This window comes from Myotis lucifugus, unplaced genomic scaffold, assembly GCF_000147115.1.
Source record: "Myotis lucifugus unplaced genomic scaffold, Myoluc2.0 scaffold_207, whole genome shotgun sequence".
In the NCBI taxonomy this organism is placed as follows: Eukaryota; Metazoa; Chordata; class Mammalia; order Chiroptera; family Vespertilionidae; genus Myotis; species Myotis lucifugus.
This window is the reverse complement of record NW_005871255.1, coordinates 904,563-931,942: the sequence shown is the minus strand read 5'-3', so window position 1 is coordinate 931,942 and position 27,380 is coordinate 904,563. Positions and strand designations below refer to the sequence as shown.

The 27,380-nt window shown below is 49.7% G+C and overlaps 1 protein-coding gene across 1 annotated transcript in view; it reads right to left on the bottom strand.

Moving 5' to 3' along the window:
* Nucleotides 1-27,380, bottom strand: part of RGS6 (regulator of G protein signaling 6) — a 463,491-nt gene that overhangs the window by 69,144 nt on the left and 366,967 nt on the right. The window contains exons 4-6 of the mRNA XM_006097588.3: nucleotides 4,423-4,473; nucleotides 2,250-2,356; nucleotides 901-952 (exon numbers count right to left, since the gene is read on the bottom strand). Of these exons, the coding sequence (XP_006097650.1) occupies nucleotides 901-952; nucleotides 2,250-2,356; nucleotides 4,423-4,473 (210 nt within the window). The remainder of the gene's footprint in view (nucleotides 1-900; nucleotides 953-2,249; nucleotides 2,357-4,422; nucleotides 4,474-27,380) is intronic.

Sequence of the window (27,380 nt, the reverse complement as noted above, 5' to 3'; positions counted from 1 at the left end):
ATGCTGTGCAAAGGGACAGGGGCATCTGCACGATGCCACGCACAGGGCCATGAAAGGAGCATGGGCCTTGGAGCCACTCAGATCTGAGTTCAAATTCTGCTGCCTCCACTGAGTGTCTGCTAAGCGCCTTCAATAAAGAGCAAATACTCAGCACCAGCTATGCCTCAGGTGTGCACTGGGGAGCCTGAGAATGAACAAGGTGGACTAACCCCGCCCTCTTGGAGCTCCTAGACACGTGGAAAGCAGTGTGATAACTGTGATAAGGGTGAGGAGGTGGCCGCTGGTTCTTTATCTGAAGTAGAGGGACAATGTCACTTCTTTAGAGGACTGGCACACAGAAATACTAAACAGCCTCCACAGAGAGCCTATGGCAAGAGTCTAATAGATCCCTCCCTTTATAAAGGCAACTCCCTGCTTACCCAGCTCCCAACTTCACCCACTCGTTATTTTTCTGGACCAGGGTAACGTCTGTATATCCCTGCTCTGATATTTCTCAGTTTCTCCCTAATTAATAAATGTTAACAAGTCTGTGAGGATAGAAAGGGTCAGGGGGTGGTGGCCCCCTGATCTCCTCCTCCCAGGGCCCCTTGATCTAGTCCTCCCGGGAAAAGTCCTACAGAGTTGCTGTGGGATCCTGGTTTTCCACGGCCCCACAGAATGAACCTATTGGCCACCCTTGATAGACTTCTTCCGCCCCCCATTTCCTTCCCACGGCTGCATCTTCCGGTGTGCGCTGCCTTTCTCCATCACATGAACAGGATGCTTATTACATGTCAACAGTATGACAAAGGGCTAAGCCGGCTCCTCCCCTGCACTCCATCACTCCATCGCCAACACCGAGCATTTGCCTTCGCACTCCCAGCAGTAACACTGAATGCGGGCTGTGCCTTCACTGCTCACCATAGTCCGTGTTTTCAGGCTCCCAGCAGTTCGACGGCCAGAAGTACGGAGCCTGCAAAAGAGCAGAGCTGTCAGGACTCAGAAGCAATTGCCCTCCCCTGCCTAGGGGTCAGGGTCAGCCCTCCCTGCACCCAGCGAGGACCCCTCCCTAGGACCGGCTCTGTCCCCATCTCCTTTGTGCTGACACCACAGCCCAACCCTCTCCTGTTCTTAATGCAGCTGAGGCCAGTCAACATTTTAATTTAGGTGCTGAGAAATGAATCCAGGTAAACAAATAAGTGAGAAAATGAGAAACTTAGTTTATAGGGCAAAACTTTCTTATCCTGAGACAATAGAAGTCTAACTACAGAAAATAGACTGGCATGGTTTTTTGGGTACAAGCCCCAAGTTCCTGAGTAGTGCCCACCCTCCCCCCTCCCCCCCCTAAGTTCATATGATGAAGCCCTAACCCCCTGTGGCTGTATTTGGAGTAAGGAAGTAATTAAGGTAAAATGAGACTTTTAGGGTGGGACCCTGATCCCATAGGATCAGTGCCCTTATAAGAGGAAACAGCAGATCTGTTTCTTGTTCTCTCTCTCTTTTTCTGTCTCAAAAATACAACAAGAAGCAGCTATCTGAAATCCAGGATGAGCATGTTCACCACAAACGAAGCCCGACTGACACCTTGATCTTGGACGTCCAGCTCCTGAACTGTGAACAATAAATGCCTGTTGTTGAAGCCACCCAGCACGGTATTGTGTTATGGCAGCCTGAGCAGACTAAGACACCCTTTGGCCCTGTCTGAAGAACTCGCTTCTAAACCCTTTGGTTTTGACCTGGACACCATCCCTTATCCTCTGCTCCAGATCTAGGATGGGATCTGAGAAAAGGAGTGGAAAACGGGTGTGACGGGTTAGCAGGTAGTGAATAGAAACATCACACAGGAAGTCAGCATGATTCAGGAGAAAGATCATGGACTTTGCTATAAGGCTGACTAGGTTCCAACCAAGGCTATCTCTTAGACTTACTAAGTGCCCATGAATTCTCTGAAGACCTTAGCTTTTCCTTATAAGAGGAAACAGCAGATTTCTAGAAAATGGGTGATTTTTGCTCCCCAGAAATGTTTTCTTTAGAATAAATGAGGAAATATGTATAAATTGTTCAATAAATAGTAGGTTCTCCACAAGGGCTTTTCTGTATTATTTGGGTGGAGCAACAAAGGGCCCAGACAGAAGTTTGCTTGGTTTTCCCGAGCTGGTGGGAGATAAGCGTTGCTCCCTCAAATACACTCAGTTTTTCCATGTGTCTCTAATCTGCAATCAGAGGATGATGAGAAGAAAAGGCTCTTCAGGAGGAGCTGGCAGGCCTACCTGGAACCGGTAAAAGGTGCCATCGTCCTTCATGGTGAGAACATGGTCCGAGATGGGAAAGACATAGCCCTGGGCAGCTATAAGGCTTCCCAAGTGTATTGCTTCAACTGCAGGGACAGGAAGTAAGAGAGAGAAGTAATTAGGAAGCTGTCAGAGTGGAGGGCTGCGTAGCTGAAATGTAAGCTGTGAGTGCAGAAAGGCAACAGGAAGTCAACTGTCATCACCCCTAGATAACTACTGACTGATTGACTGATCGTTCAATGACTTTATGATATGATTGCATGGACTGGGGGAGTATCAATGGTTGGGAAGCACTACCAAGTGTCTGGGACTCCTCTGCATCCCAGCTCTGACATTACTTTAACCTCCCCGCAAGACTTCCAATAGAAAGTGCTCATGGTGAAGAGCATGAGCTCTGGTGTAGATAAACCTGTGATAGTTCACATAAGGTGTGTAGCGGTGTCTGGGGCAGGGTCAGTGCTCAGTAAGTGCTGGCTGCCTGATTCATATTTTTATTCTCCTCATTTCTTATCATCCTCAGCAGTGAGCACACAGCCTCGCCACCCACAGACACTCTGCACTCAAACTGCATTGTCCGTTGTGACAGCCCCTTCTCTTAGGGACATAAAGGCAAGCCTCACTTTTGTGGTGAGCAGTGTAGTGGGCAATGGCACGGGGAGGCCAATGTGGTAAAAAATTTAGCATCATCATCAAAATAAATGTTGACTTTAAATACATGTAACTAAGCTGGAAGAGACTTATTCAGTCCAGTTTTTGTAAGTGGACAATCAGAAGTCCAGGCTGCATAGGAAAAACCCACAGGCCAGTTGATTCAGGTTCTTTCCTTAAAAGGATTGGCAGGTATCGTTTTCCCCTGTGGAGAAAGAACTTGACTAGAATTAAGCATTTTCATGAGTCATGAGAGTGGCCATTAATCAAGGTGGTGAAAAAGGCTACTGTCACTTCATTAATGACCTGCTTTTCAGGCACTCAGGTTTCTGGCAACTATATTTAATCAAACTCTATGTAAATTGTATTGTTTTGTAGTCAATAGTATATTAGGAGCATCAGATTAAAATACAGGAATGCCTGAGTTGACATACTGACCCCAGTCAAGAATCATAGCTGAAGGATAGACATCTAGAAAGGGAACTTGAGAAAAGATCTTTAAAAAGCATAGCAATTGTCCAGCCAGCTTGGCTTAGTGGTTAAGTGTCGACCTATGAACCAGGAAGTCATTGTTTGATTCCCAGTCAGGGTACATGCCCGGGTTGTGGGCTCGATACTCAGTAGGGGGCATGCAGAAGGCAGCTAATCATCATTGATGTTTCTATTTTTCTTTCCTTCTCCCTTCCTCTCTGAAATTAATAAAAATATATTTTTAAAAAACATAGTAATTGGAGGCCATTTAATTTGGGGCAAAGAGGTCTAATCTGTAAGAACATCAGAATACATGTATGGGTATTTATACATATGAAATACAGGCACCAGGAATACTCAGTTAAGACAGGGAGTGAAAAATAAATTCAGAAAAGTATTAACTAACAACACATGGTAATAAGCTATACTTATCTAGAATTTTCATTTGTCTAGAACTCCCCATTTTTCATTATGCCGTGAAAATAAATTTTACTGCTTATTTACTGGTGGGAGGACAGATTTAGAAACTGTTTTATTGGCTAGAGTTTTGTTATTGTCTTTCTGGTAAGGTTTTCCTAATTGAAATGCACAATTAAAGTTGAAAAAAAATAATTTCTTCCCTTCTTGCAGAAGAAGAAAACAGAAGGCATCTTAGCAAATAATTAAACATCTTAATTGTGAATCAGGCAATCTAATTTTAAGATCCGGGTCTGGAAGGCTGCTCAGTGACAGCGCTACAACTTATCTTTAATTGCTGTGGCTAATGAGAATTCAACTCATTTCACATGTTACTGTATTGGACTCTTTGGCATTCTCAATGGTTACTCATTTCCTCAAAGGGTGATTTAAATTTAAAGGTAGCTATTCAGTGGAGAAAATAATTCAATTTCATTTGTAAGTAAAGAGGTTCCACATCTTGGGATTCACCTATAAGCCCAGTTCTCAGGAGGGTAGGAGATCTAGTCTGGAACTTGGTTATGTGGTATGTTTACTGATACCATGAGGGATAAAGTCAGGGTGGAAGGTCAAGTACCTGGGTCTTCGATGGACAGGTTCTTCATCAGCCACTGCACAATGTCAGTACCTGCAATGATAAAGCAATTCACCTGAAGACCTGGTGGGTGGTAAGCCCTGTGGCAGAAGAAGTATATTTACCTAAGACAGTGATCATTTGAATTAGCACACACCTAGAGAGCTGGGCGGTACTGATGCTTTTCTATCCTAACACACTCTTTCTACCCATTCATTAACTTCCACAGTTATAATCCCATTCTTTTCCAAAAAAACATCCAACTCTGATGACGCCGAAGGGTCTTGTGTGCACACGTTTCTGGGGAGCATCTGTAGGGGACATCCTGCGCATACAGATGTGGATAACTTCCCCAAGATGGGCTGGTGAAATTTTACCATGCCCGGCCTGCAGACCATTTCCTACGGAGAACAGCCTCCTCCGTTCCCTACCCTTACTGACAAGGGCTGACAAGGTTCCTGAAAATGTCTCTAATTTCTTCTGGCATGGGCCCACCCTGAAAGGAAGTAGCCCTGTGTCAGTCTGTGGGAGAAACTTCTCTGTATTCACTTGTCCCCTTGGCCAGGTGACATTTCCTGATGCTCCTGCAGTTTGGTGTGGATTGAGTTCTGACAGTGGGCATGATGAATGTTGCTTTTAGACACAGGCCGTGAAAACTCCCATGTGGCCCTGCACAGCTCCATACCCCTCTGTTCCCCACCTGCTGGCTGAATGGAGAGGACTTCAAGGGCTCAGGGCGGGCAGAGCCACAATGTGGAAGGAGCCTGGGCTTCTGAACAACCATGAAAACTGATGCCTATTTGGGGCTCTGACCTGATTGAAAGTGTGTCATGTTAAGCCCCAGAAATTGGGGGCTTACCTGTTTAGGCACCTAGTATTATCTTAACTAATTTAAAATCTTAAGAGTCAGGAGGGACTTTTAAAACTTACTTGCTCCAACTCCAGCCAATACATGAGCCCCCATCCGCAACACCCTGGACAAGAGGTGCTGTAATCTCCATTTAGAAAAATCCCAGAACCTCGGAACTCACAGATCCCTCCTAGCCAGTCTGTCCCAGTGGAATCGTCTTTGATTTCTGGGAGCAGAAACTGGACTTATTCTGTGGCTTGCTCTCTTTGGCCTTAGGTTTGCATTCTAATGCTAGGAAAACAAACCCAGACCTTCTCACTCTGTGGGACAGGTCTTCAAACATTTGGGCAGTTCATCTGACATACTATCGGCATCTCCTTGAGTGTCATCCCCCCCTTGTGAGCCATGCCTGGGTCTCTCACCATTTTGGTCACAATTAATTCCCTTTTGTCTACCTCCATTTGGAAACGTGGTTCCCAGAACCAATGTTTCCTAGGGCAGCCCAGTTCCCATGAGGAGTTGTTTTCGGAGGATTCTGAACTTCTAATCAATTCACCCCAAATCTCACTTTAAACCAGTGCAGACCTTCGACGGTGGCTTTGTCATTTCAGGATGTATGCATGACAGAAAATAGCCCGAAAGGGGAGCATTTCCAGATATTCAAGTCCTGGCATGGGTGTAAGGCTTGGTAGGAGAGAGAGGGCCCATGGACAGCTCTCCTGGGATAGATTCCTGCCTGAGAGACTGGAGAGCGTGCAGAGGGGTTTAACTGTTGTCCTTTACCAGAACTCAAGTTTCTAGAAATTTGGTTGCCAGTGGGGAGACCAGTTCCGGCCCGAGTGCCTATTTGCTTCTCTTTGACTTTCTGGAAGGTCGATGAACTCTCTCTACACGGCAAACGGCCAGGGGCCCATCCTACTCTTTCTGTATGTCCTCCCTCCCCCACCACCCCAGGACCAGTCTCCACTGCTGCAGGCCTCCCCACATCTCCACCTCAAAAGCAAGACTTCTGAGCTTTCCCGTATTCTTGCTCCCGGCTGGCATCTATGAGCTAAACTTTGGCTCCAAAGCACCCCTACTCATTCACATTCTTCGAGAGAAAGGGAGAGGATGTCTGTGTGTGCTTGTGCGTGCGGGTCCATTTCCTCCAAATTATACAAGTTCAACATTTGTCCTAGGAAATGAAGAACAAAGCAGAAATCAAATAAGGACTGTAATCCCAAGTTGGGGGTGGGGGAGAGACGCTAACCTGTTTTTCCCTCAAAAGAAAAATAGTCCTTTTTTGCGGGTTGCCTGGAAACGGAGAGGTTTCCAGCATCAGCAACCGCTCTCCCCGGGGCAGGCGGATTATCTTTCTGCTGAGCTGGCGGAACCATTATTTATCACCTGCCAAGACTGATTACTCACCCTGGGACAATGACAGCCCTTCCTTTCCCCTGTTAATTACTGTCATCATTAATATCCATGTCACTAATTAGTATTCATTCACACTGAAACTCCTTCCTCGCTGTCATATCCGTTCCCCCTCCACCCACCCTAGCCCGCAGCACCATTGTCTGGGTTTCTACCCCCTTTTGGCTTTAAGGGCTCAGCGTCTCGCCTGCTTGTCTGCCTAGTCCACCAAGGCCCCATCTGCATTCAGAACTGAAGGATCCCATTTAATCACATTTTGTGTGTGTGTGAAAAGGGGACAATCACAAAGGCCCCTTTTCCTTTCCCCTGGCACTGTGGGGACCACAGGCCTTGGTTTCTTGTCCTGGGTGCAGCCCCCATGACAGTCAATGTCTTCATCTGGGGGCTGGTGTGGCTGTCCTTGGCCCTGGTTGAGGGCTGGGCTGCTGCCCCTGGCTGTCCTGGCCACTGCTGTCAGGGCAGTAGCACCCATCACCCCGCCATCCCACACACGCTACTGGAACATGAGGTGGCCGTCAGCAAACATGACAACGCCTAGGGCTGTGGACTCTCCCTCTGTGGGCGCAGGGTGTCCTAGGCTTCCGAGGACTGATTTGGGAAGGCCAGCCCCCAGTCTGATGGCAGAAAGTAAACCGCTGCCTGTTTGGCCCCAGAAACAAGTCAGGAAGAAAAGTCCGTCCTAATATTATGTCCATTAAAAGACCTACAATTGTTCCACTGTAGAATCAGAGAAGAGTAGTCCAAACCACCACCAGGAGTAAGTATTCTTCTTCTCCTTGTTCTTCCTTCTTCCCCCTCCCCCAATCATTCTTGCCTTCTTATTATAAAAAGAATTTCAAGATTATTTTCTGTTCTATCCAAAATTTGTTGTTGCCTTTTGTGATCACAACTGGGTTCTGGTTCTTATCTCAGCCAAGCTGCCCTGCCAAGGACTTAAAATCAATATAAAAACACTGCCCAGCTGGCATAGCTCAGTGGTTGAGCACTGATCTATGAACCAGGAGGTCACAGTTAGATTCCCAGTCAGGGCATATGCCTGGGTTGGGGGCTCAATCTGGGGGTGGGGACGGGAGGGAATGGTGATCAATGGTTCTCTTTCATCACTGATGTTTCCATCTCTCTCTCCCTCTCTCTGAAATATCTCTGAAATCAATAAAAATATATTAAAAAGCACACACACAAAGAAACCCACTAGCAACAAGTGTGGGATGGTCACCCTTTATTCCCCAAGGTCCCAAAACACTTGGGTCAAAGTTTTCTTTTTGAGGTGAATTTATCAACATACTGCATATTCCAGGGGCATCATGAAATACATCGGAGGGCACCTGAAACACTTGTCCACAACATGAGTGGGTTGCTAGCTGAGCCCTGATTAGATTATGCAAACTCGAGAAAAGGTTGGTTCCAGTCACCTGCAAATTTCAAGGTACCTGAAACTTGATAGCTTATATGTCACTAGTAGCCTGGTGCACGAAATTTATGCACTGGGCGGGGGGGAGGGGGGGGAAGGGGATTGGGCCTAAGTTGGCAGTCAGACATCCCTCTCGTAATCCGGGGCTCTTGCAGTCCAGGACCCCTTGCTCTTTACTGCCGAGGTCTCAGCTGCCTGTGAGTGAGGAAGGCAGCCTTATGCCACCTCATCGAGTGTGTAGGCCCCATGTGCAGGCCACTGCTCATGTAGGGGGGGCGACATTCCTGAGTGCCCACTGTGTACCAGGCCAGAGCTGTGCACTTGACCCTGTTATCACATATCATCTTGATGACAATTATGTAAAGTACTAGAGGCCCAGTGCACGAATTTGTGCATCGGTGGGGTCCCTCAGCCTGGCCTGTGCCCTCTTGCAATCCAGTACCCCTTGGGGGTTTCAGCCCGATCCCCACAAGCCAGGCCGAGGGACCCCACCGGTGCGCGAATCTGTGCACCGGGCCTCTAGTATGCATATAAAATTTTGGTTAATCTCTTCCCGCCCTCCCCCCTCCCCCCTTCCCTCTGAGATTCATCAGTCTGTTCCATGTTTCCCATGCCTATAGTTTCTGCTCCTACATTGAACGTCTGCCCTCTGGTGGTCAATGCTCATCATAGCTATTGGCCAGTTGCTTAGGCTTTTATATTCTACACTAGAGGCCTGGTGCACGAAATTTGTGCACTGGGCGGGGGTGTGTCCCTCAGCCCAGCCTGAACCCTCTCCAATCTGGGACCCCTCGGGGGATGTCTGACTGCTGGTTTAGGGATCGGGCCTAAACCAGCAGTCGGACATCCCTCTCACAATCCGGGACTGCTGGCTCCCAACCGCTCGCTTGCCTGCCTGCCTGATTGCCCCTAACTGCTTCTGCCTGCCAGCCTGATCACCCCTAACCACTCCCCTGCCAGCCTGATCGACGCCTAACTGCTCCCCTGCCGGCCTGATCGCCCCCAACTGCCCTCCCCTGCTGGCCCGGTTGCCTCCAACTACTCTCCCCTGACGGCCCAGTTACCCCTAACTGCCCTCCCCTGTCAACCTGGTCCCCCCTAACTGCCCTCCCCTGCTGGCCTGATCACCCACAACTGCCCTCCCCTGCCAGCCATCTTGTGGCTGTGGGCGCTGCCATCTTTGCGGGCGTGGCAGTCAATTAGCATATTCCCTCCTTATTGGCTGTGGGTGCCACCATCTTTGAGGGCAGGACAGTCAATTAGCATATTCCCTCCTTATTGGCTGTGGGCACCGCTATCTTTGCGATGGTGTGAGGGTCAAGTAGCATATTCTCTCTTTATTAGATAGTATAATAAAAGCCTAATATGCTAAGTGTCCAGTTGTTCAGTTATCCATGCAACCAATCAAAGTGTAATATGCTAATGATATGCTAAGGCCGCTCAACCGCTTGCTATGATGTGCACTGACCACCAGGGAGCAGACGCTCCTACTGGTAGGTTAGTTTGCTGCTGGGATCTGGCCGATCGGGACTGAGTGAGATGGTCCGGACATGCCCTGGAGCCCTCCCACGGTCCCTCCCCAGCTGGCCAATCTCCCATGTCCCTCCCTGGCCCTGATCGTGCACCAGTGGGGTCCCTTGGCTTGGCCTGCACCTTCTCACAATCCGGGACCCCTCGGGGGATGTCAGCCGGTTTTGGCCTGATCCCACGGGCCAGGCCGAGGGACCCCACTAATGCACCGATTCGTGCACTGGGCCTCTAGTATATAGATAATAATTATAATACCCTTTTTAAAAATTAGGGCCAGAGTGGCCCAAGGTCACATACTAGCACCTATTAGAGCAAAGGTTGGAATCTGGACAATCACATGCCAAATATTATTTCCACTACATCATTTTGCCTGTTTGATTCTACAGTGGGAGTGTCTGAATAACTTTCTGAATACTATACAGAAGAATATTTGGAAAAGTGATCTTCTGCACTCATTTTTCCCTGAAGCAGAGACATTAATTTAGTGATAATAATTGCTACTATATGCTATTTAGCTAATAATTTATTGAACACTTTTTATATTCCAGGCTTTGGAATAATCCCACTATAATAATCCTGTGATGTAAATAAATGATTTCCTTTTTGTAGATAAATTGAATGACACTCTAAGTAGGACGGTCTTTACCGTTTAGATCTTTCTTTTTTGCCTTAGTTTAAAAAAAAATTAAAAATGCAACAATTAGTTGGCAGAGAAAGCAAGAGGAGCTGTTAAGTTGGCCCTTGAAGGTGGGCACACGACTTGCTGGCAGTAAGAGAGAGGAAATACAGGTGGCAGGACAAGTGTGGTGAGAGGTCTAGTGGCCTTTGTGAGGCATATTGTTCAGTCTAAGGGCTTGAGTTTTTCCAAGGAAAAGCACGACACATTTCACAGATACACACTTGCTTACCAAGCACATGAAGCAATAGAGTGCAGTGCTTGTAAAGTCAGGCAGATTGGGGTTCGACTCAGGCTATGCCACTTACACATTGTGTGACCGGAGCAGGTCCCTTCACCACCACCCACCTAATCTCCATTTCTCTGTGAGTCCACTGGGGGAGGGGAATACTTACAGGATAAAGTAAGATCATGGACAGGAAGCCCTTGCCCCAGAGCCTGGGCCATGCTTGTGCTAAAGGGACTGTTTGTTCCTGGGTCACCTTTCTCCTCTGTGCCTTCCTTTCCTCACATGAAAACCAGGACAATTGCCCTAACTGGTTTGGCTCAGCGGATAGAGCATCGGCCTGCGGACTGAAGGGTCCCAGGTTCGATTCCGGTCAAGGGCATGTACCTTGGTTGCGGGCACATCCCCAGTAGGGGGCGTGCAAAGAGGCAGCTGATCGATGTTTCTCTCTCATCGATGTTTCTAGCTCTCTATCCCTCTCCCTTCCTCTCTGAAAAAAATCAATAAAAATATATTATAAAAAAAAAAAAAAACCAGGACATTCACAACGGGACCTGCTGCTGGGCACTGGGGGGTAAGCATAGGCTGTACATGTGATGCTAGCACAGTGCTGGGGACACAGCTGACGCACATGAGCTACTGATACGGCTTATCGTTTAGTCACCTTGTGTCGCAGCCAAGTGTCTAACCACATCGTCTGCATGGCTGGGAGAAATGGCAGCCACTTGAAATCCTTGTGTTATTTGCCTGCTTTTTCATTTTAGGCCTTAATCTCAAAGGTCTTCTGAGGCTTCTGGGAAGGGGTCTGCTGATGGACAGCTTGTTGGACGCAAGGAGAGATGAAGGTAGCAGTGGCGGCAGGGAAACGTTAGGATTGGTGGGGCCTCACTGAGGGAGTGGGACTTCTTTCTGGCGCTTTCCTGGCCCTGCTCCTCTGGAGCTCATTTCCTGGGAATTGAGAGTGGAAAGCAAAACAGGTGTCCTCATCCCACTGTCATTCAGTCGAATGTAACAAACTGGGCACCATTCTGGTTCTCTGACCTCCTTCCACCCTCTTCTCCTTCCCTTCTTTCCTCTTCTGCCCGATGGACCATCTTTCCACTCCCAGAATGCACCTCGCTCCATCCCACCGCAGGGCCTTTGCACACACTGCTCCCCTTTCTCCAGGCCAGCTCTACCTCTCGCTGACTCCTGCAGTCCTCTGGCCCTAACTTCGCAGGAAAGCCTCCACTGCTCTCCACACCCGGTCCAGGTCCTCTGGCGTTCATTTGCAGGGACGGGGTTCCTTCTCTTTGGAGCACTTATCTCGGTTTGGAATTAGACATTTACGATGAGATCATTTGATCAGTGTCTGCCTCCCCTCTGCATTAGCTTCCTGGAGCTGCTGTAATAACGCACCACACACTGAGCGGCGTAAACAATGAAAATGTACTGTCCCTACTGTCCTCCAGTCCTGGAGGCCAGGGTCTGAGTCCAGGTGTCAGCAGAGTTGGCTCAGCTGCCGGCTGTGAGGGCGAGTCTGTTCCCTGGCGGCGAGCGCGCCCCCCGCCCCCCCGCCCCGCCCCCCCACCCCCGCCGGCTTCTGGTGTTTTGCTGGCAGTCTTTGGCGCTCCTTGGCTTGTAGATGCATCACCCTGATCTCTGCTTTTACCTTCACATGGCCTTCGCCCTGTGTGCGTGACTCTGAATCCACTTTCTCCCCTTTTAAAAAAAAATATATTTTATTGATATTTTACAAAGAAGAAGGGAGAGGAATAGAGAGTTAGAAACATCGATGAGAGAGAAACATCGATCAGCTGCCTCCTGCACACCCCCTACTGGGGATGTGCCCGCAACCAAGGTACATGCCCTTGACCGGAATTGAACCTGGGACCCTTCAGTCTGCAGGTGTCGCTCTATCCACTGAGCCAAACCGGTTAGGGCCACTTTCTCCCTTTTTATTTTTTAAAATACATTTTTATTGATTTCAGAGAGGGAGAGAGAGATAGAAACATCAGTAATGAGAGAGAATCATTGATTGGCTGCCTCCTGCACATCCCCCACTGGGGATTGAGCCCACAACCCGGGCATATGCCCTGACTGGGAATCAGACCGTGACCTCCTGGTTCATAGGTCGACACTCAACCACTGAGCCATGCCGACCGGGCTACTTTCTCCCTTTTCATAAGAACACCAGTCCTTCTAGATTAGGGCCCACCCTAACTCACTCATCTTAACTAATTACATGTACAACGATTCTATGTCCAAATCAGGTCACATTCTGAGGTATTGGAGGAAAGAACTTCAACATATGAATGGGAAAGACACAGTTCAGCCCACAACACTTGCTGAACTATAGCTCTGAGCGAGCAGGACTCTCATGCTGTCCTATCTCCGGCACCACGCAAAGGCCTGGCGTGGAGCTGGGCTTTAGTAAATGCTTACCGATCAACAGTTGTGTTCAAATAGACATCACACAACATGTGTTCATCCATATGTGCATATTCGCTACATTTCAAACATTTCTCTCTGTGTTTTGTGACCCATCACAGACCAGCAACCTTGGGCGGACATTCTGTGGCTCCTGCTTTAGATGGAAGGTTCAGGGTTTTGCAGCCATCGATGTTGTCTCCTTTCAAAAGTCATTTTTATTTTCCCCAGAAAGAAATCTCCACAAATGAATGCATTACAAACAGTTAGGCAGCGGTTCAGATGTCTCCTCTTCCTCACTCGGTCTGGCTGACACTGAGAGAACAGCCGGTCCAAAGAGAGGGGAAGTCTTCAAGTCTCTTCTCCAGGGGCCCAGGGGCCCTGCCTCTCCCACCTGTCTGCTGACCCTGCTGCGGGCACGCTGGCTTCCAGACTGCGGAGTTCAAGCTGCCTGTGATTGGCTTTGGTCCTGCGTGATGCTTGCTTCCTCACAGGGCGGCCTCCACATCTGACTTGGTTTTGAACAGGTTGGAGGAATTAAATCCAGACACGTGAAATATGATTTTGAACCCAGAGCTACTCAAGCACCACCGCCTCATCCAGTCCTAAACCAGGCCCTGCCAGGGCCCCCTCCCTGGGGTCTCCTGCAGGCCTGGCAAATGGGCTTGCTGACCTCCATGGGCATGTGGCGACTGCGCCCCTGGCGCCCTGTGGCCGCACAGCAGGGAAGACGACCGGCTGATGGACACCCCCCTCCCCCGTGGGCCTTCTCTCTCCTCCCCAAAGCCCCCCTCCCCCCCAGCTCCTGTGTTTCTGCCTTCTCTGAAATGTAAAGCTTCCGTGTGCATTATGAAAAATAATAGGGGGCAGGAGACCAGACGAGGTTATTACCAACTCATAAATCAACTGGAGGCTCTGAGGGCTGTGGTGAGGCGTCTGGGATGGGCTCCCCCGGATTGTTCTCTCACCCCAGCCCCCACGATTGATTCATAACCTCATAACCCTCCTGCGTCCCAATCCCAAGTCCTCTATCTAATTGTCAGCAGCCCAGTACATGATTTGCAAGAGGATGTGGGCAGCGGCAGATGTGGGGGTGGGGGAGAGATTAGTTTTGTCAATCAAAGGCGTCCAGGGCGAGGTGTGGAGCACCAGGGATTTAGCCCAAGGATCAGCTTATTAAAGAAAAGGCTGGAAGTGGCCGCATTGATTGGGCCTGGGTGTGGGGGAGATGGGATCACGGCCACGGTGGGTGTGGCCAGTTTCCTGAGGGTGGCTGCCACTCATGACCGCCTTCCACTCAACCGGAAGGCAGGATGGAAAACAAACAAGCAGAGCTGTGGCTTTGGGGAGACGTGAGCTAATGCCAGGTGCCCAGGGCATCCGAGATCATTTACATATTCCGAAGGCGGCTGCGTCTCCTGGAGGCCCGGAGGGGACCCGGTGGCTGGCAGGCGTCAGGGGCTTTATTGCTCCCAGCGTTGCCTAACGGTCACCTCCTTTGTGCAGATTTAAATCTAAAACATGGCTCCTGGACAGTTTACATTTACATTAATCTGTGGGGCGAAAGCATTCTTGAGGGGAGCAGGAGAGGAACGTGAAGGGGAAGACTTCATGGCGCCCAGGTCTGCAGGCTGCAGCCCCTGACCTGGAATGTGATCCGCCTTCCCACACCGCGAGGGCAGTGACACTGATACGCGTCCACGGTGTGTGTTCAGGCTGAGCCTGCCAAGTGGGCTGGGCATCTGCACACGCCTTGAGACGGGTGAGGCGTGCACGGAGGAGTGTGAGCGAGCCAGGTTCCCAGCGGAGTCTGGGGCACTGTTTCTCAGGCGAAGGTTGAATTGGTGTTGCACTAGTTCCAGTTCTGGTTCCCTGGGGCTCCTTCTCGGTGAAATGAACTTGGTTTTTGTAATCAGTCAGACATGGGTTCAAATCCAGGCTCTGCCCGTCGCTAGCGCATCACCTCGGACGAGTTATGCAATCACTCTGAGCCCCACACTCTGAGCCCCAGTTCACCCACCTGCAGAATGGGGCCAATCACAGAATCTACCCCAGATTCTGTTATAAGTACAAAAATGAGGGCATGGAGGTAGACACGAGGCGCACTCCCTCGCCCGACCGGACATACCACCACTCTCCTTCCTTTCCACTTACAACGGACTCACACCCTCCACCAGCCCCACGTGGATTCTGGCTTGGAGCTGATCTCCTGGGCAGCGAGCCCCAGCCTGGAATTAGGCCCTTCTCCCGGCCCGGCCCCAGGCCAGTCTGGAGCTTACTCTAGCTTGGCTCTTTCAAGTTTCTCCCCTTCATTCTGCTAGATGAGCTCATCCTTTCAAAGGTCAGTCTGGGATCCTCTCTGTCGGCAGAGGGCCTATCCCAGAACAATTTCCAGTTCTTGATTCAAAACATCAGAAGAACCCCAAGGAACCCTGAGATTTCTCCTTCTCCATCCCAGCTCTGGCCAAGCCCTTAGCCTGGCTTCTCCCACGGGAGTGGCCAGGAGGCAGGCGGCCTGGGTGTGAATCCAGGCCTCCTCCCACCAGCCCCGTGACCGTGGGGCTTGCCTTGCCCTTCCTAAGCTCCAGTTTCTGTAAGATCTGAGAAAAGGCCATCTGAGAGCATGAGCATGGGGATCACGCTTGAGAAAGGCCCAGCCCTGTGTCCTTCAGCGCACAGCAAAGGTTGACCTCATCATTATCATCATTGCCATTATTCCGACTGGAACATTTCATTCATTTCCCTGCAATAGTGAACAAGACAGCTCTGTCATACAAACAGGTGCGCTGGTGGGCTCTCCGGGCTCTGACTGGGTTATTTATGGGGCTCTGTGTCACAGACCAGGAAATTCAGTCCCAGCTGACTCAACGTGAGGAAAAGGTGCAGAGAGAGGGAGGTGGTAGGATCGATGGCGAACAGTGAGAGAAATAGACCAAGGAGGGGAGCGTTGGATGTAGAGGCAAGGACTCTAGCTGAGCAGCCCAAAGCAGCCAGACCAGGGGTACGGTGCCACATCTGACATTTAGATCCAGATCAAGGCAGTCAGACAGCAAGTCTCTGTGAAAGGGAAAAGAGCCGTGGGTGGGGGAGAGGGGTGCAAAAGTCACCAGCGTGTGCTGGCTCCACCCACGTGCAAAGCATGGAGCCAGACATTGGGGACTGAGAGCCAAGCATGACTCAGAAAACGAAGCAGGCTTAGGCTTCGAAGGGAATGACCTCGGAGCTGCCCAGCGATGATTTCATGCTTTCCCGGCACCGGGGGTGCTGGCCTTCCCTCCCCCTGTTCTCACCCTGGGCTCAGAGCCCTGCCCAGGGCTGCTGTGACCCCTCCCCGCGGTCTGCCTCTGGTAGGCGGTGCGCTGCTGGCTCAGGCTGCAGCCTCTGCCTCTCCTCTGTGGGTCACTGTCCTGGGTCCAGAGCCCCTTTTGAGCTTCAGTGAGGCCCCCCCAACGAGAAGGCCTTGTGTGCAGCCCAGCAGCGCCCAGCTGTCTCCCAGCTCCCATCTGTCAGGGGGCGCCAGCGGCTTTGTGCTTCTCTGGGATCTGCTGAGGTTCAGCTGCCCATTCCAGAAAAACAAAACAAAACAAAACAGCAAAATCGCAGCAGCTTAAACAAGATAGAAATGTACTTGGTAAAAGAAGTCTGGAGGTGGCTATAGGGGACCTCAGGGCTCTGCGCCTTAATGCTTCTCTTTCACCCCCTAGCGCTTGGCTTCCACCCCCAAGGTCACCTGCTGAGGCAGCAGCCATCACATCCCAGCTTCAGGCAGGAGGAAGGAGGAAAGGCAGGACCGCTAAAGAGTGCCTTTCCCAGCGGAGGCACCTTCCTTTCAGCATAGTTTCCAGAAGTCTCCTTCTCTACTTACAATAGTGACACCCAGAATAATGCCCCCCAAGTTGTTCATGTTCCAACCCCTGGAAATAGCTACCTTACACGGCGAAGGGAGATGTGATTACACTAAGGCCCTCAGCACGGAGAGACGGTCCTGGAGCCTCCAGGTAAGACCAGGGCAACCACAGGGATCTTCATGAGAGAGGCAGGAGTTTCGGGGGCAGAGAGAGGAAGAAGGAGAACATGGAGGAGGAGGAGGAGGAAGAGGAGAAGGAGGAGGAGGAGGAGGAGGAGGAGGAGGAGGAGGAGGAGGAGGAGGAGGAGGAGGAGGAAGAGGAGGAGGAGGAGGAGGAGGAGGAGGAGGAGGAGGAGGAGGAGGAGGAGGAGGACAAAGAGAAGAGGTGGTGGTGATGAGAGCACCAACTAGTGCTGACTTTGAAGAGAGAGAAAAGGACCATGAGTGAAGGAATGCAGGCAGCTTTTAAGTGAGAAAGGCAAGGAAACAGATTCTTCCCTTGAGCCACCAAAGAAACACAGTTCTGCCTTGATTTTTAGCCAAGATCCAGTTCAGACTTCTGACCTCCAGAATGATAACATCATACATTTGTATTGCATTGTGTTAAGCCACTTAATTGATGGTAATTTGTTGTAGCTGCAATAAGAAAAACAGTTATTTTCTTACCTCCTATGATTTCCTTAGATAACTCTCTACAAGTGAAATTTTGGGTCATTTTCAAGGCCTCAGGACCTACTGCACAACTAGCCTTGAGAACACTCTTGCTCCGGCCTCTATGCCCCAGTCTGCACTGGATAGCAGCACTGCTGTGTATCATTGCAAATCCGATGGGGAGAAAATGATAGCTCGCTAAGCAAATAACCATGTTTTCATAAGTGAGATTCAAATGATTCTAATATCATTGATTAGATCATTGATTCTAATATCATTGATTCTAATGTCATTGATTGACCATTTGTATGTCTTCTATTGGGGTACCCATCTTTTTATATTGATTAATAGGAATTTATTAAGTAGAAAGGATATGACACTTCATCTGAAATGTGTGCCAAACAATATTTCCCCTCCCATTTGCTATTCACACTTAAGAAGCCTTGAGTGGTAGAGTTTTTTAATATTTTATGTTCCAATCCGTCAACTCTGTGTTTTACAGTTTCTGCCATGGGTGTCACGCTTGCAATATCACCAAGACATGCTAAGGGATGAGCTTTTATAAGTCTTTGCTGAATTCATTTATCCATTCGTTCAACACATAGTTACTGAATGCTTCCTACATGCCGGGCCCTGTTCTAATCACTGGAGCATCATCTGACTCACAGAGCTGAGCCCAGAATAGGAACGTTGATCACTGAGAGATTTACAGCCTGAAATAAGTACAAACCCCAGACACATCTGACTGCACTGAAAGACCGACGCCCAGAAGACTTTGACCCTGAGCAGAGATTTTCACGGTGCCATCCAGATCCCAGGGTGGTTTACGATGAATGAAATCTACACGAGCGTGATAACCCTAAGGAAACAGCAATATGAATGTCCATGAACGGGAAGTCTTGAAATGACTCTAAAAAGTATGAGCAGCACTTGTTCCCCATCAGACCCAAAGGAACAATTATCATTGATATAACTTTTCATTTCATCAGTAAGTTAAATACAGATATCATCTATCCCTTAGGACTCTTTGTAGAATCTCTCTGAATCAAAGAATCCCAGCAAGAGAAGACTGCCCTTCCTGGGAAGGGTTTTCGTAGAGAAAGGCTTGTGAGTGAGAAGTAGACTCTCAGGGTTATCGCCCATTGGCAGGACCTCAGCAACGAAAGAGAAGTCGCAATGTCCCCAGGTTTGCCGACTCCAAACTGAACAAGCCTCTGATTATTTACTTGTTATTCTTTACTTTTTCCTACCTCACATTTTTCTCTTTTTATTTATTTAAAAATATATATTTTATTGATTTTTTACAGAGAGGAAGAGAGAGGGATAGAGAGAAACATCGATGAGAGACAAACATCGATCAGGCCTCCTGCACACCCCCTACTGGGGATGTGCCTGCAACCAAGGTACATGCCCTTGACTGGAATCGAACCTGGGACCCTTAGTCCACAGGCCGACGCTCTATCCACTGAACCAAACCGGTTAGGGCCATTTTTCTCTTTTTAAACAAAATACATTTTTATTGATTTCAGAGAGGAAGGGAGAGGGAGAGATAGAAACATCAATGATGAAAGAGAATCATCGATTGGCTGTCGCCTGCACACCCCACAGTGGGGACCAAGCCTGCAACCCAGGCATGTGCCCTGACTGGGAATCGAACCATGACCTCCTGGTTCATCGGTCGACACTCAACCACTGAGCTACAGGGGCCGGGCCCCACATTTTTCTCTTCAAGTGAAACAGAATGAATCCCCAGAAAACTCACCTTAAAATGAATGCCCTGTAAGAAACGTGAAGGACTGAAGCCTGAAACCCTTGGGACATTCTAGCAGGGACTGAGCAGGACAGGATGCTCAGCTGCCCTCATGGCCCTGGGAGATAGACACGGGCTTGTCTCCACGCGGGCCGAGCCGGGCTTTCCAGGAAAACTCCCCCAGGTGGCACTCCCGCCTCCACTCACTGGCACCAACGCATGCCTGAAATCCCTGTCTGGCTTCATTGCCTGAGTAAACGTCCCCAGGAGCCTGGAAGCCACACGAGGAGAGGGACAGGGTCTGGTTTAGCATGGAATGAATGGATGGATGGATTGAAGCTTTCAACTGGTCTATGAATTCCTGGGGGTGGGGCAGGGACCCGGCTTATGACTTGTATGGGATAAATGATTTGGGAATGAATAAACTGCAACCTGCTATTCCTATCTCATCTTAGATCTCAGACCTAGGGACTAGCCATTCACCTTTGAGAGGAGAAAGCCAGCCGAGGCCATCCAGCATGTGCGTGAGGGACAGGGACATATCACAGGGGAGAAATAGAGGTGGAAAAGGAAGCATCCTAGCAACAGGACATGCTTCTGCCTATTTCACACTCCTGTCTGCAGCCAGCCCAACACAAATGGTTCCTGAGAGCATCTTCCCAAAGTTGTGCTCCTCATTCAGAACGTTGCTGAAGGGCCATTTCTGGTGGCAAAGAAGTTTGAAATCGAGTGGCATAGAGTTGGCGCCTCCTGCAGGCTGGGAGGGAGACTGCTCCCGGCCCCTCTCCTGGCTCCTGGTTCCTGGCATTCCTGGGCATCACTTGGCTTGTAGGGGCATCATTCCAATCTCTGCCTCCGTCCTCACATGGCTGTCTTCCCTTGGTCCTCTTCATAGTCTTTTTTTTTTAAAATATATTTTATTGATTTTTTACAGAGAGGAAGGGAGAGGAATAGAGAGTTAGAAACATCGATGAGAGAGAAACATCGATCAGCTGCCTCATGCACACTCCCCACTGGGGATGTGCCCGCAACCAAGGTACATGCCCTTGACCGGAATCAAACCTGGGACCATTGAGTCCGCAGGCCGATGCTCTATCCGCTGAACCAAACCGGTTAGGGCCTCTTCATAGTCTTAATAAGTAAGTTCACTTGTATGTGACCTCTCATGCCCACTGAGTGGCAAATTCCTCCAAGTGTGACATCAGTTTCCTTGTCCCTTTGAAACTCCTCAAGTGTGACGCCAGCCCCCTTCACAGGTACCCACTGCCCAGAGTACACGGGGCACTCCCCGTCTCCCCAGCTGGCTCACTCACCTGGGCCTGAGGTCTCCTTAAAAAAAGAGAGAAAAAGAGACTTCCTCTCACTCACTTAACTTTAACCCTTCAACCCCAGGGCTTCCTTTTCACAGCAAAATTTCAGACTTCTTATTTCTCTAGATTTGGTTTCCCCAAGAATGCGGACACTAACAAGAAAATACTGTTATCTCACTCTTGATTATAATATACTAGGAGCCTAGCATGCTATTCAAAATTGCGCGGACCACCCACCTGCAGCCCTGCCTTGACACCCGAACCTGTCCACGCAGAGCTCCAGTGCACCTGACCCAGCCCCCAAACCCTCTGGCCTTCTCTGGCCTCTTCAAGCCCTGCCCGCAGTCCCTCAAGTTGCTTTGGGCTGGTCCTGCCTTCTCTGGTGCCTCCCTGCTCCCACCCCATCTCCGGAGTAACGCGGGTGCTCTGCCCTGTCATGGCACCAGAGGAGAGCGTGGAAGCTTCTTGCCTGCTGTGCTATGCTCCTTCCCCTGGCAGGTGGGCCACCCAGCACTCAGAGTGCGAGCAGTGGGTGGCGAAGGACTGGTGAGGGAGCGCTATGGGCTCTCACCCCTGCCCTCCCCAGCATGGGATGATCCCACATCTGGGAGCCTCCCCGCTTCCGCCCCAGCTAATATGCTAATGACCTGGTCATTACCCGTTATGGTGTATTGACCATTAGTATATTAGCTCTTTATTAGCATAGATAATAAAGATATTACATATCTTTTTATATTATACTAGAGGCCCGATGCATGAAGATTTGTGCAAGAATGGGCCTTCCTTCCCTTGGCTGCCGGCATTGCCTTCACTCCGGCCGGAGCTGCCTTTCTGCCTTCCCACACTGCCCAGAGGCCCAGAGTGGCTGAGGTGGTGCGGAACGCCCCCGGCTGCTTGGTGCCTGCATATGCAAATTAACCCACCATCTTTGTTGGGTTAATTTGCATACTCACTCCTGATTGACTGGTGGGCGTTGCGAAGGTATGGTCAATTTGCATCTTTCTCTTTTATTAGTGTAGATGTATATGGTGTACTACGTATCTGATATAAAGCTGCATATTATAGCTACAGTGAGATTCCATCCTTATATCTCATTTACACCCTGAGAAGACTCTGCGAGGTCACCACTTCCATGGGGCAGCTGGAGCCCGCCTTCCCTGTGGCACTGTGACAGGCTATGTTGTACAGTGGCCTCCAAGGGAGGAGGTGGTGGGAGCTGCAAGCAGGGTGCAGGTGGTTAGGTGCACTGTCCAGAGAACTTAAGAACAATAAAGAATATCAGTGATGAATGGCCTCTCTCCTTCCTACCCCGCTGGTGCTGGGAGTAGTGCCCAGTCTTGGGCTTTCACCCCCAGTGAAAGCCTTCCTTACCCTGGCCCCTCAGCGGTCAGGACAAGGTGAGCTCAGAGGTGTCTGGAGGGCTGAACCCCATACATTCAGCTCACTGTCAGGAAGAACTAAACCTTTTTTTCTCCATCGAGTATGGAGTGTGGAGGGTCAGCTCAAGGTGGGGAGGGAGCACCAAAGGCATCACATTACAGCTGGGGGTTCTGAATTTTGGCGACACTACTTTATTTCTCTGTTCTGGGTGCAAGATGTTTCTAGGTAGCCTTGGATTTAGTTTAAAATACAAACTATGACATGTTTTATAGTTTTTATTGTCAGATAAATCTTGTCCTGTTCTCACTCTAGTTCCTGTCTCCCAGCCCATCCTGCCACTCCTCATCTCTGCACAGAATTTCACACCATCTGGCCAACTCCTCCCTCTCCCCAGTCCCATTCCTTCCAGCACTTTGGAACCATGGACATTTCAACCAACCCATGTTGTTTCCTGCCCTTTTCCTGGTTCACAGGGAAAAAGAGATTCTTTCCATTTTTAAGACAGAATATCAGTACAACAAAATCTAACTGCGCTAATCTTTTTGGCAAAAACAGCCTATTCGTTTCAAGCAGACGTTATCTGGAGGTGAATTGGGGTCCTTGGTGGAAGCCAGCATTCTTTCCCACCGGAGTTTTCAATCACTGCTGAGGTGCAATATACATTATCACCACACAGAGGCACTGTTGCTCTTGAAAGCGACAAGGCTTCCCAGGACAGTGTCTCCAGTTAAGAAAAAATGCCAGGATCCAGAATTGTAATATTGATTTCTTGTTTCTTTTAAATGAAAAATCACTGGTGTTCTGAATAACTTTAATTTCTTAGTTCTAGAGGTGGAGATCTCAAGTCTGTGTACTGTCATTTACAGAGTTTCCCAAAGGCTAATAACGAAGGCGAAGAGAAGCCTTCGGTTATAGCTAAAGTTACTTGTGCAGGTTTTTCACGAGTTTAAAAGTGTTCCTGGACCTTCAGGTCCTGCGTATTAATTGACATGCTAGTTGTGGTGCTCCAAAAGATAAACAGGAATAAAACGAGTGGGCGGGAAGGCAAAGTTTTAGATTGATTGAAGAGCAGTGGGAGGGGCAAGCCTGGTCAGCTGGAGCAAGCAGCAACCCTGTTGTACCAGGCCTCATAAATTATGCAGCATTGATGGCTGATTAAGCCAGCAGTTCCAGAATCCAGGACACTGTGGATCGGAAGTCTTCAAAGTTTCTGCAGAAAGCCTTAATTTCCGCAATCCTCGGCTTCTCCCAGAATTCACTGGGTGCATATCCTTGCCTGCAGACTGGCATAGTGTTTGGCTAATACTGACTTCAAATACTTAACTCCAAATAAAGGCTATGCAGTTGGAGACCCTCTAGAATAGTGTTATAAAAAAGTAACATTCTTCTGACATTGTGAGGTCCTCATTACCCATATGCTTGTGCCCCATGAGGATTGCAAACAATAAAAAAATCAAAAAATCGGGGAGCCCGGCTGGTGTGGCTCAGTGGTTGAGTGTCGACCTCTGAACCAGGAGGTCATGGTTCGATTCCTGGTCAGGGCACATGCCCAGGTTGCAGGCTCAATCCCTAGTGTGGGGTGTGCAAGAGACAGCCAATCAAGGATTCTCTCTCATCATTGATGTTTCTATCTCTCTCTCCCTCTCGCTTCCTCTCTGAAATTGATAAAAATATATTTTTAAATAAAAATGGGGGACAAGCCCTAGGTTTGACACTCAGCTCTGCCACTAACAAATCATTACCTTTGTGCAGACCACTCACCCTATGTCTCGGGCCCATCTTCTGTAAATGGGGGATTTGGCTAAGCTGCCTGCTGAGTCCATCCCGATCCTGATGAACGTCCCTGCTCCCCCACGGGCCCACCAGGGACAGCCTGCCTGGTCTCCCAGAGCATCTTTTTGTCTTATAACCCCAGGCGGCCAAATTGGACCCTTTACTGTGCCCTGAACAAAACCCACTTTTTCTTATTTGTCCACTTTTGTTCAACTTCCCCTTCCTGGAAGGTCCTTCCTCCCTCCACTCCATTCCCAAGCCTTATTACTCTTTCAAGTCCCAGTACAAAGGCCCCTTCCTCCGAGAAGCCTTCCCTGATACTATGGGTGCAAACAGTCTCCCTGTTCTTAATGAGTTTGCAGCACTTGATCTATACTTCTCTTCTAGCATCTGCCACTTTATTTCTTGTGTTATAATGATCTCTGCAACCTTTTTGTACTAACTAGGTCTTCAAGGCCGTGATTTGCCTATGATTCATCCATCCCACAGGGTCCAGCCTGGTGGCCAGCACACAGCAGGAATCCAGGAAATGGCTGATTGAATTAAGAGTCATGTGTGCACAAACCACTGTATTTTGTGCAAAGGATCTGAACTCAGCTTACACATGCTGATGTTCAGCTGACAGGCCTTGGTCCCTGGTGTCCTCACACTGTCTGTCTCTCCTGCAGCACAGGCAGGATGGCAGAATGGTTAGTGTTCAGACTCTGGAGCCAGACTGCCCGAGTTCACAGCCTGGCTCTGCCACTTACAAGCGGTGTGAACTTCTATGTGTCTCTTTTGCCTCATCGAATGCAGGGGAGATAACAACAGTGGCCACCTTCCATGGATGCCCTGAGGATAAAATGAGCTACAACTTGTGATGTGCTTGAAAAAGTTCCCAATGCAAAGCAAGCTCTCATAAATGCTAGCTTCTAATAGTATTTTTATTATCCTATATAATAAATGGCTAATATGCAAATCGACAGAACGAAGAACAACCGGTTGCTATGACACACACTGACCACCAGGGGGCAGACGTTCAAAGCAGGAGCTGCCCCCTGGTGATCAGTGCGCTCCCACAGGGGGAGCGCCCCTCAGCCAGAAGTTGGGCTCACGGCTGGCGAGCAGGATATCCGAAGCCAGAAGGTGTCCTGGACTGTGAGAGGGTGTAGGCGGGCTGAGGGACCCCCCACTCCCCAGTGTACGAATGTCGTGCACCAGGCCTCTAGTTAATTCTAACACAAACACCTTAGGACTTCTTGCCAATCAGCAGTATCTTTCTTTCGTGGTGAGGAAAAAAAATAGCCTCGTGTTGATCCCTATTCCTGCTCTTCTCTCTGGTTAGTTTTACTGGCACCCTCTGCAGCGGCCTGGGAAATGCCATCCGAGACAGCTGCTCCCTGGGTGGGCTCCAGCCTTGCGTCTTCAGAGTGAACGTTTGGCAAAGGCCCGGCGTGCATGGAAAACAGATTAACTCGCTATCATTCCAGCCTGCCCCCGGCCATTTGCTAAATTGCACAATTTGATAATGGCAAGTGCCCTCCCGCCCCGTCCCCGGCCAGTGCAGGCGTCAGCCCTGCTTCTTATCTCTGTGGTGTTTGGGCTGTAATTCACCCGACCACTTGCAACATGTATCTTCTCAGCAGATTGGCGCTTTTATCTGCTGGGACTCAAGGGCAGAGAAGACGGGAGAAAGGACGGAGAGAGGTGAGAAAGAACCACCACCGGCAGAATAAACGTGTCTCCAGTTTCCTTCCGTGAGGGGAGGCCTGGGACATTCCCTCCCGGGCTTCCAGCTCGGCCCTGGGTGTGCCTTCTGTCTTGGGTCCTCTCTGTCTGTATCCTGGCTGCACCATTATTTCAGAAAAAAATAACGGACCAACCAACAAAGCACGTTTTCCTATTTTCTGACCCTGCTCTGAGTTCCTCCTGCCTCCTCCCGATTCCATTTCCTGGCAAAGATGTTATTTTTGAAGCTGGACCCCGGCACTAACAGAGGAGGCTGTCTGCCCTGTGTCCTTCCCCCATGGGACCTGGGTCCTGGAAACCCGGCCTGGCTCCTGCGTGGATGTGCAGCCGGGGGCGGGGATGCAGGGGGAGAGAGAGAATGGTGGAGACGGGGGCAGCCTAACCGTCCTCCTGTCTCCAAGCTCTCCTACCTCCTCCAGACGCTGACAGCACCGCCCTAGATCTGCCCCTCAACACCTGAATAGAACAGGAGGTGAGACTCTGCAGCCCCCTTGCTTCTGGTTACAGATGTGGAAACTGAGGACCAGAGAGGTGAACACTAGTAACAGTTAACACCCACGTCGCTCTGATGGGGTGCCAGGCAGCGTTCCACGTGTGTGACACAGACTAGCTCATTTAAGCATCGTCACAGCTCTACGAGGTGCTATTTTATGTGTGTTTTGTCGGGGAGGAAGCCGAGGTACAGATTTGCTAAGTAATTTGTCCAAGATCATCTGGCCAGTGAGGGGATGATCCGACATTCGGACCCAGAGCCAGCTCCGGAGTCCGGGCCCCCCACCAGTGACCCTGCCTCCCAGGAGTGATCACTGTTAACTGCACTGTTAATATAGTGCCAGCGGGTCTAGAAGCATTTCTTGTCTTCAAATCGTGGCTCCCTATTGTCTGGGAAAAAATAAATAAACTCGAGATCTTCAGCCTGGCTCAGTGCCAAACTACCTTTCCAGGCTCCGCGGTGGCCTTTTCCCAAACGCACTTAACCCCAGTCCACTGTGGGCCGAGCGAGGGAGTGGATGCGAGGGAACGAGCACTCCCAGGCTTACCAGCCAACAGCTCTCAGTAAGCTGGGAATGCTGGACAATGACATAATCATTATCTCAATAAATCTTCCCAGTTCTTGCAGAGCCCGGTGCTCATCACACGATCAGCTGGCAGGGAGCATCCCCGAAACCAGACACTGTCTGCTGACAACCCATGTCTTCCCTTTGTGCAGGTGTCACTCCCAGGGGCAAGGCTGATAAGCACCTGAGGGTTAAGCCCCTAGCCCTCTATGCTGCAGCAGTGGTAGTAATAGTGACAGAAGTGATGATGTAAGCAGTAATATTACTGCCTGCCTCCCGTGGCTCTGTTCTGAGCGTTCTCTATGCACCGGTTACCTGTCTAATCCTCTCGCCACCCTATGGGGGTATCACACTATCATTAGACCCATTTTGCAGTTGAGGCACTGAGAAGTTAAGAGCCACATAGCTGATGTCAGAGGTGGGATTTGAACCCATATGGGCTGTTGTTAAAGCCCACATTCTTTTTTTAGTTTTTTGGTTAATCTTTACCTGAGGATATTTGTTCCCATTGATTTTTAGAGAGAGTGGAAGGGAAAGAAGGAGAGGGAGAGAGAGAGAGAGAGAGAGAGAGAGAGAGAGAGAGAGAGAGAGAGAAACATTAATGCGAGAGAAACATATCAACTGGCTGTCTCTTGCATGCACCCTGACCTGAGCCTGGGATTAAACCTGCAACTCAGGCATGTGCCCTTGACCTTAACTGGGAATCAAACCTGAGACCCTTTGGTGTGTGGGCTGATGCTCTAACTACTGAGAACACCAGCCAGGGTGAAGTCCATACTCTTAACCACACTCTCTAGATGCCTGAGAGAGCTCAGAGAGGCACTCGTGTCTGCCTGAGCCTGAGTCTGGGGGCGGGGGTCAGCCCCTGCTGGCAGTGGGCAGCCACCGGCTCGGGTTCTGTTCACGCAGTCTAACATCAGGGCCTCTGCTGCTGCTGCCTCAGAGCAGC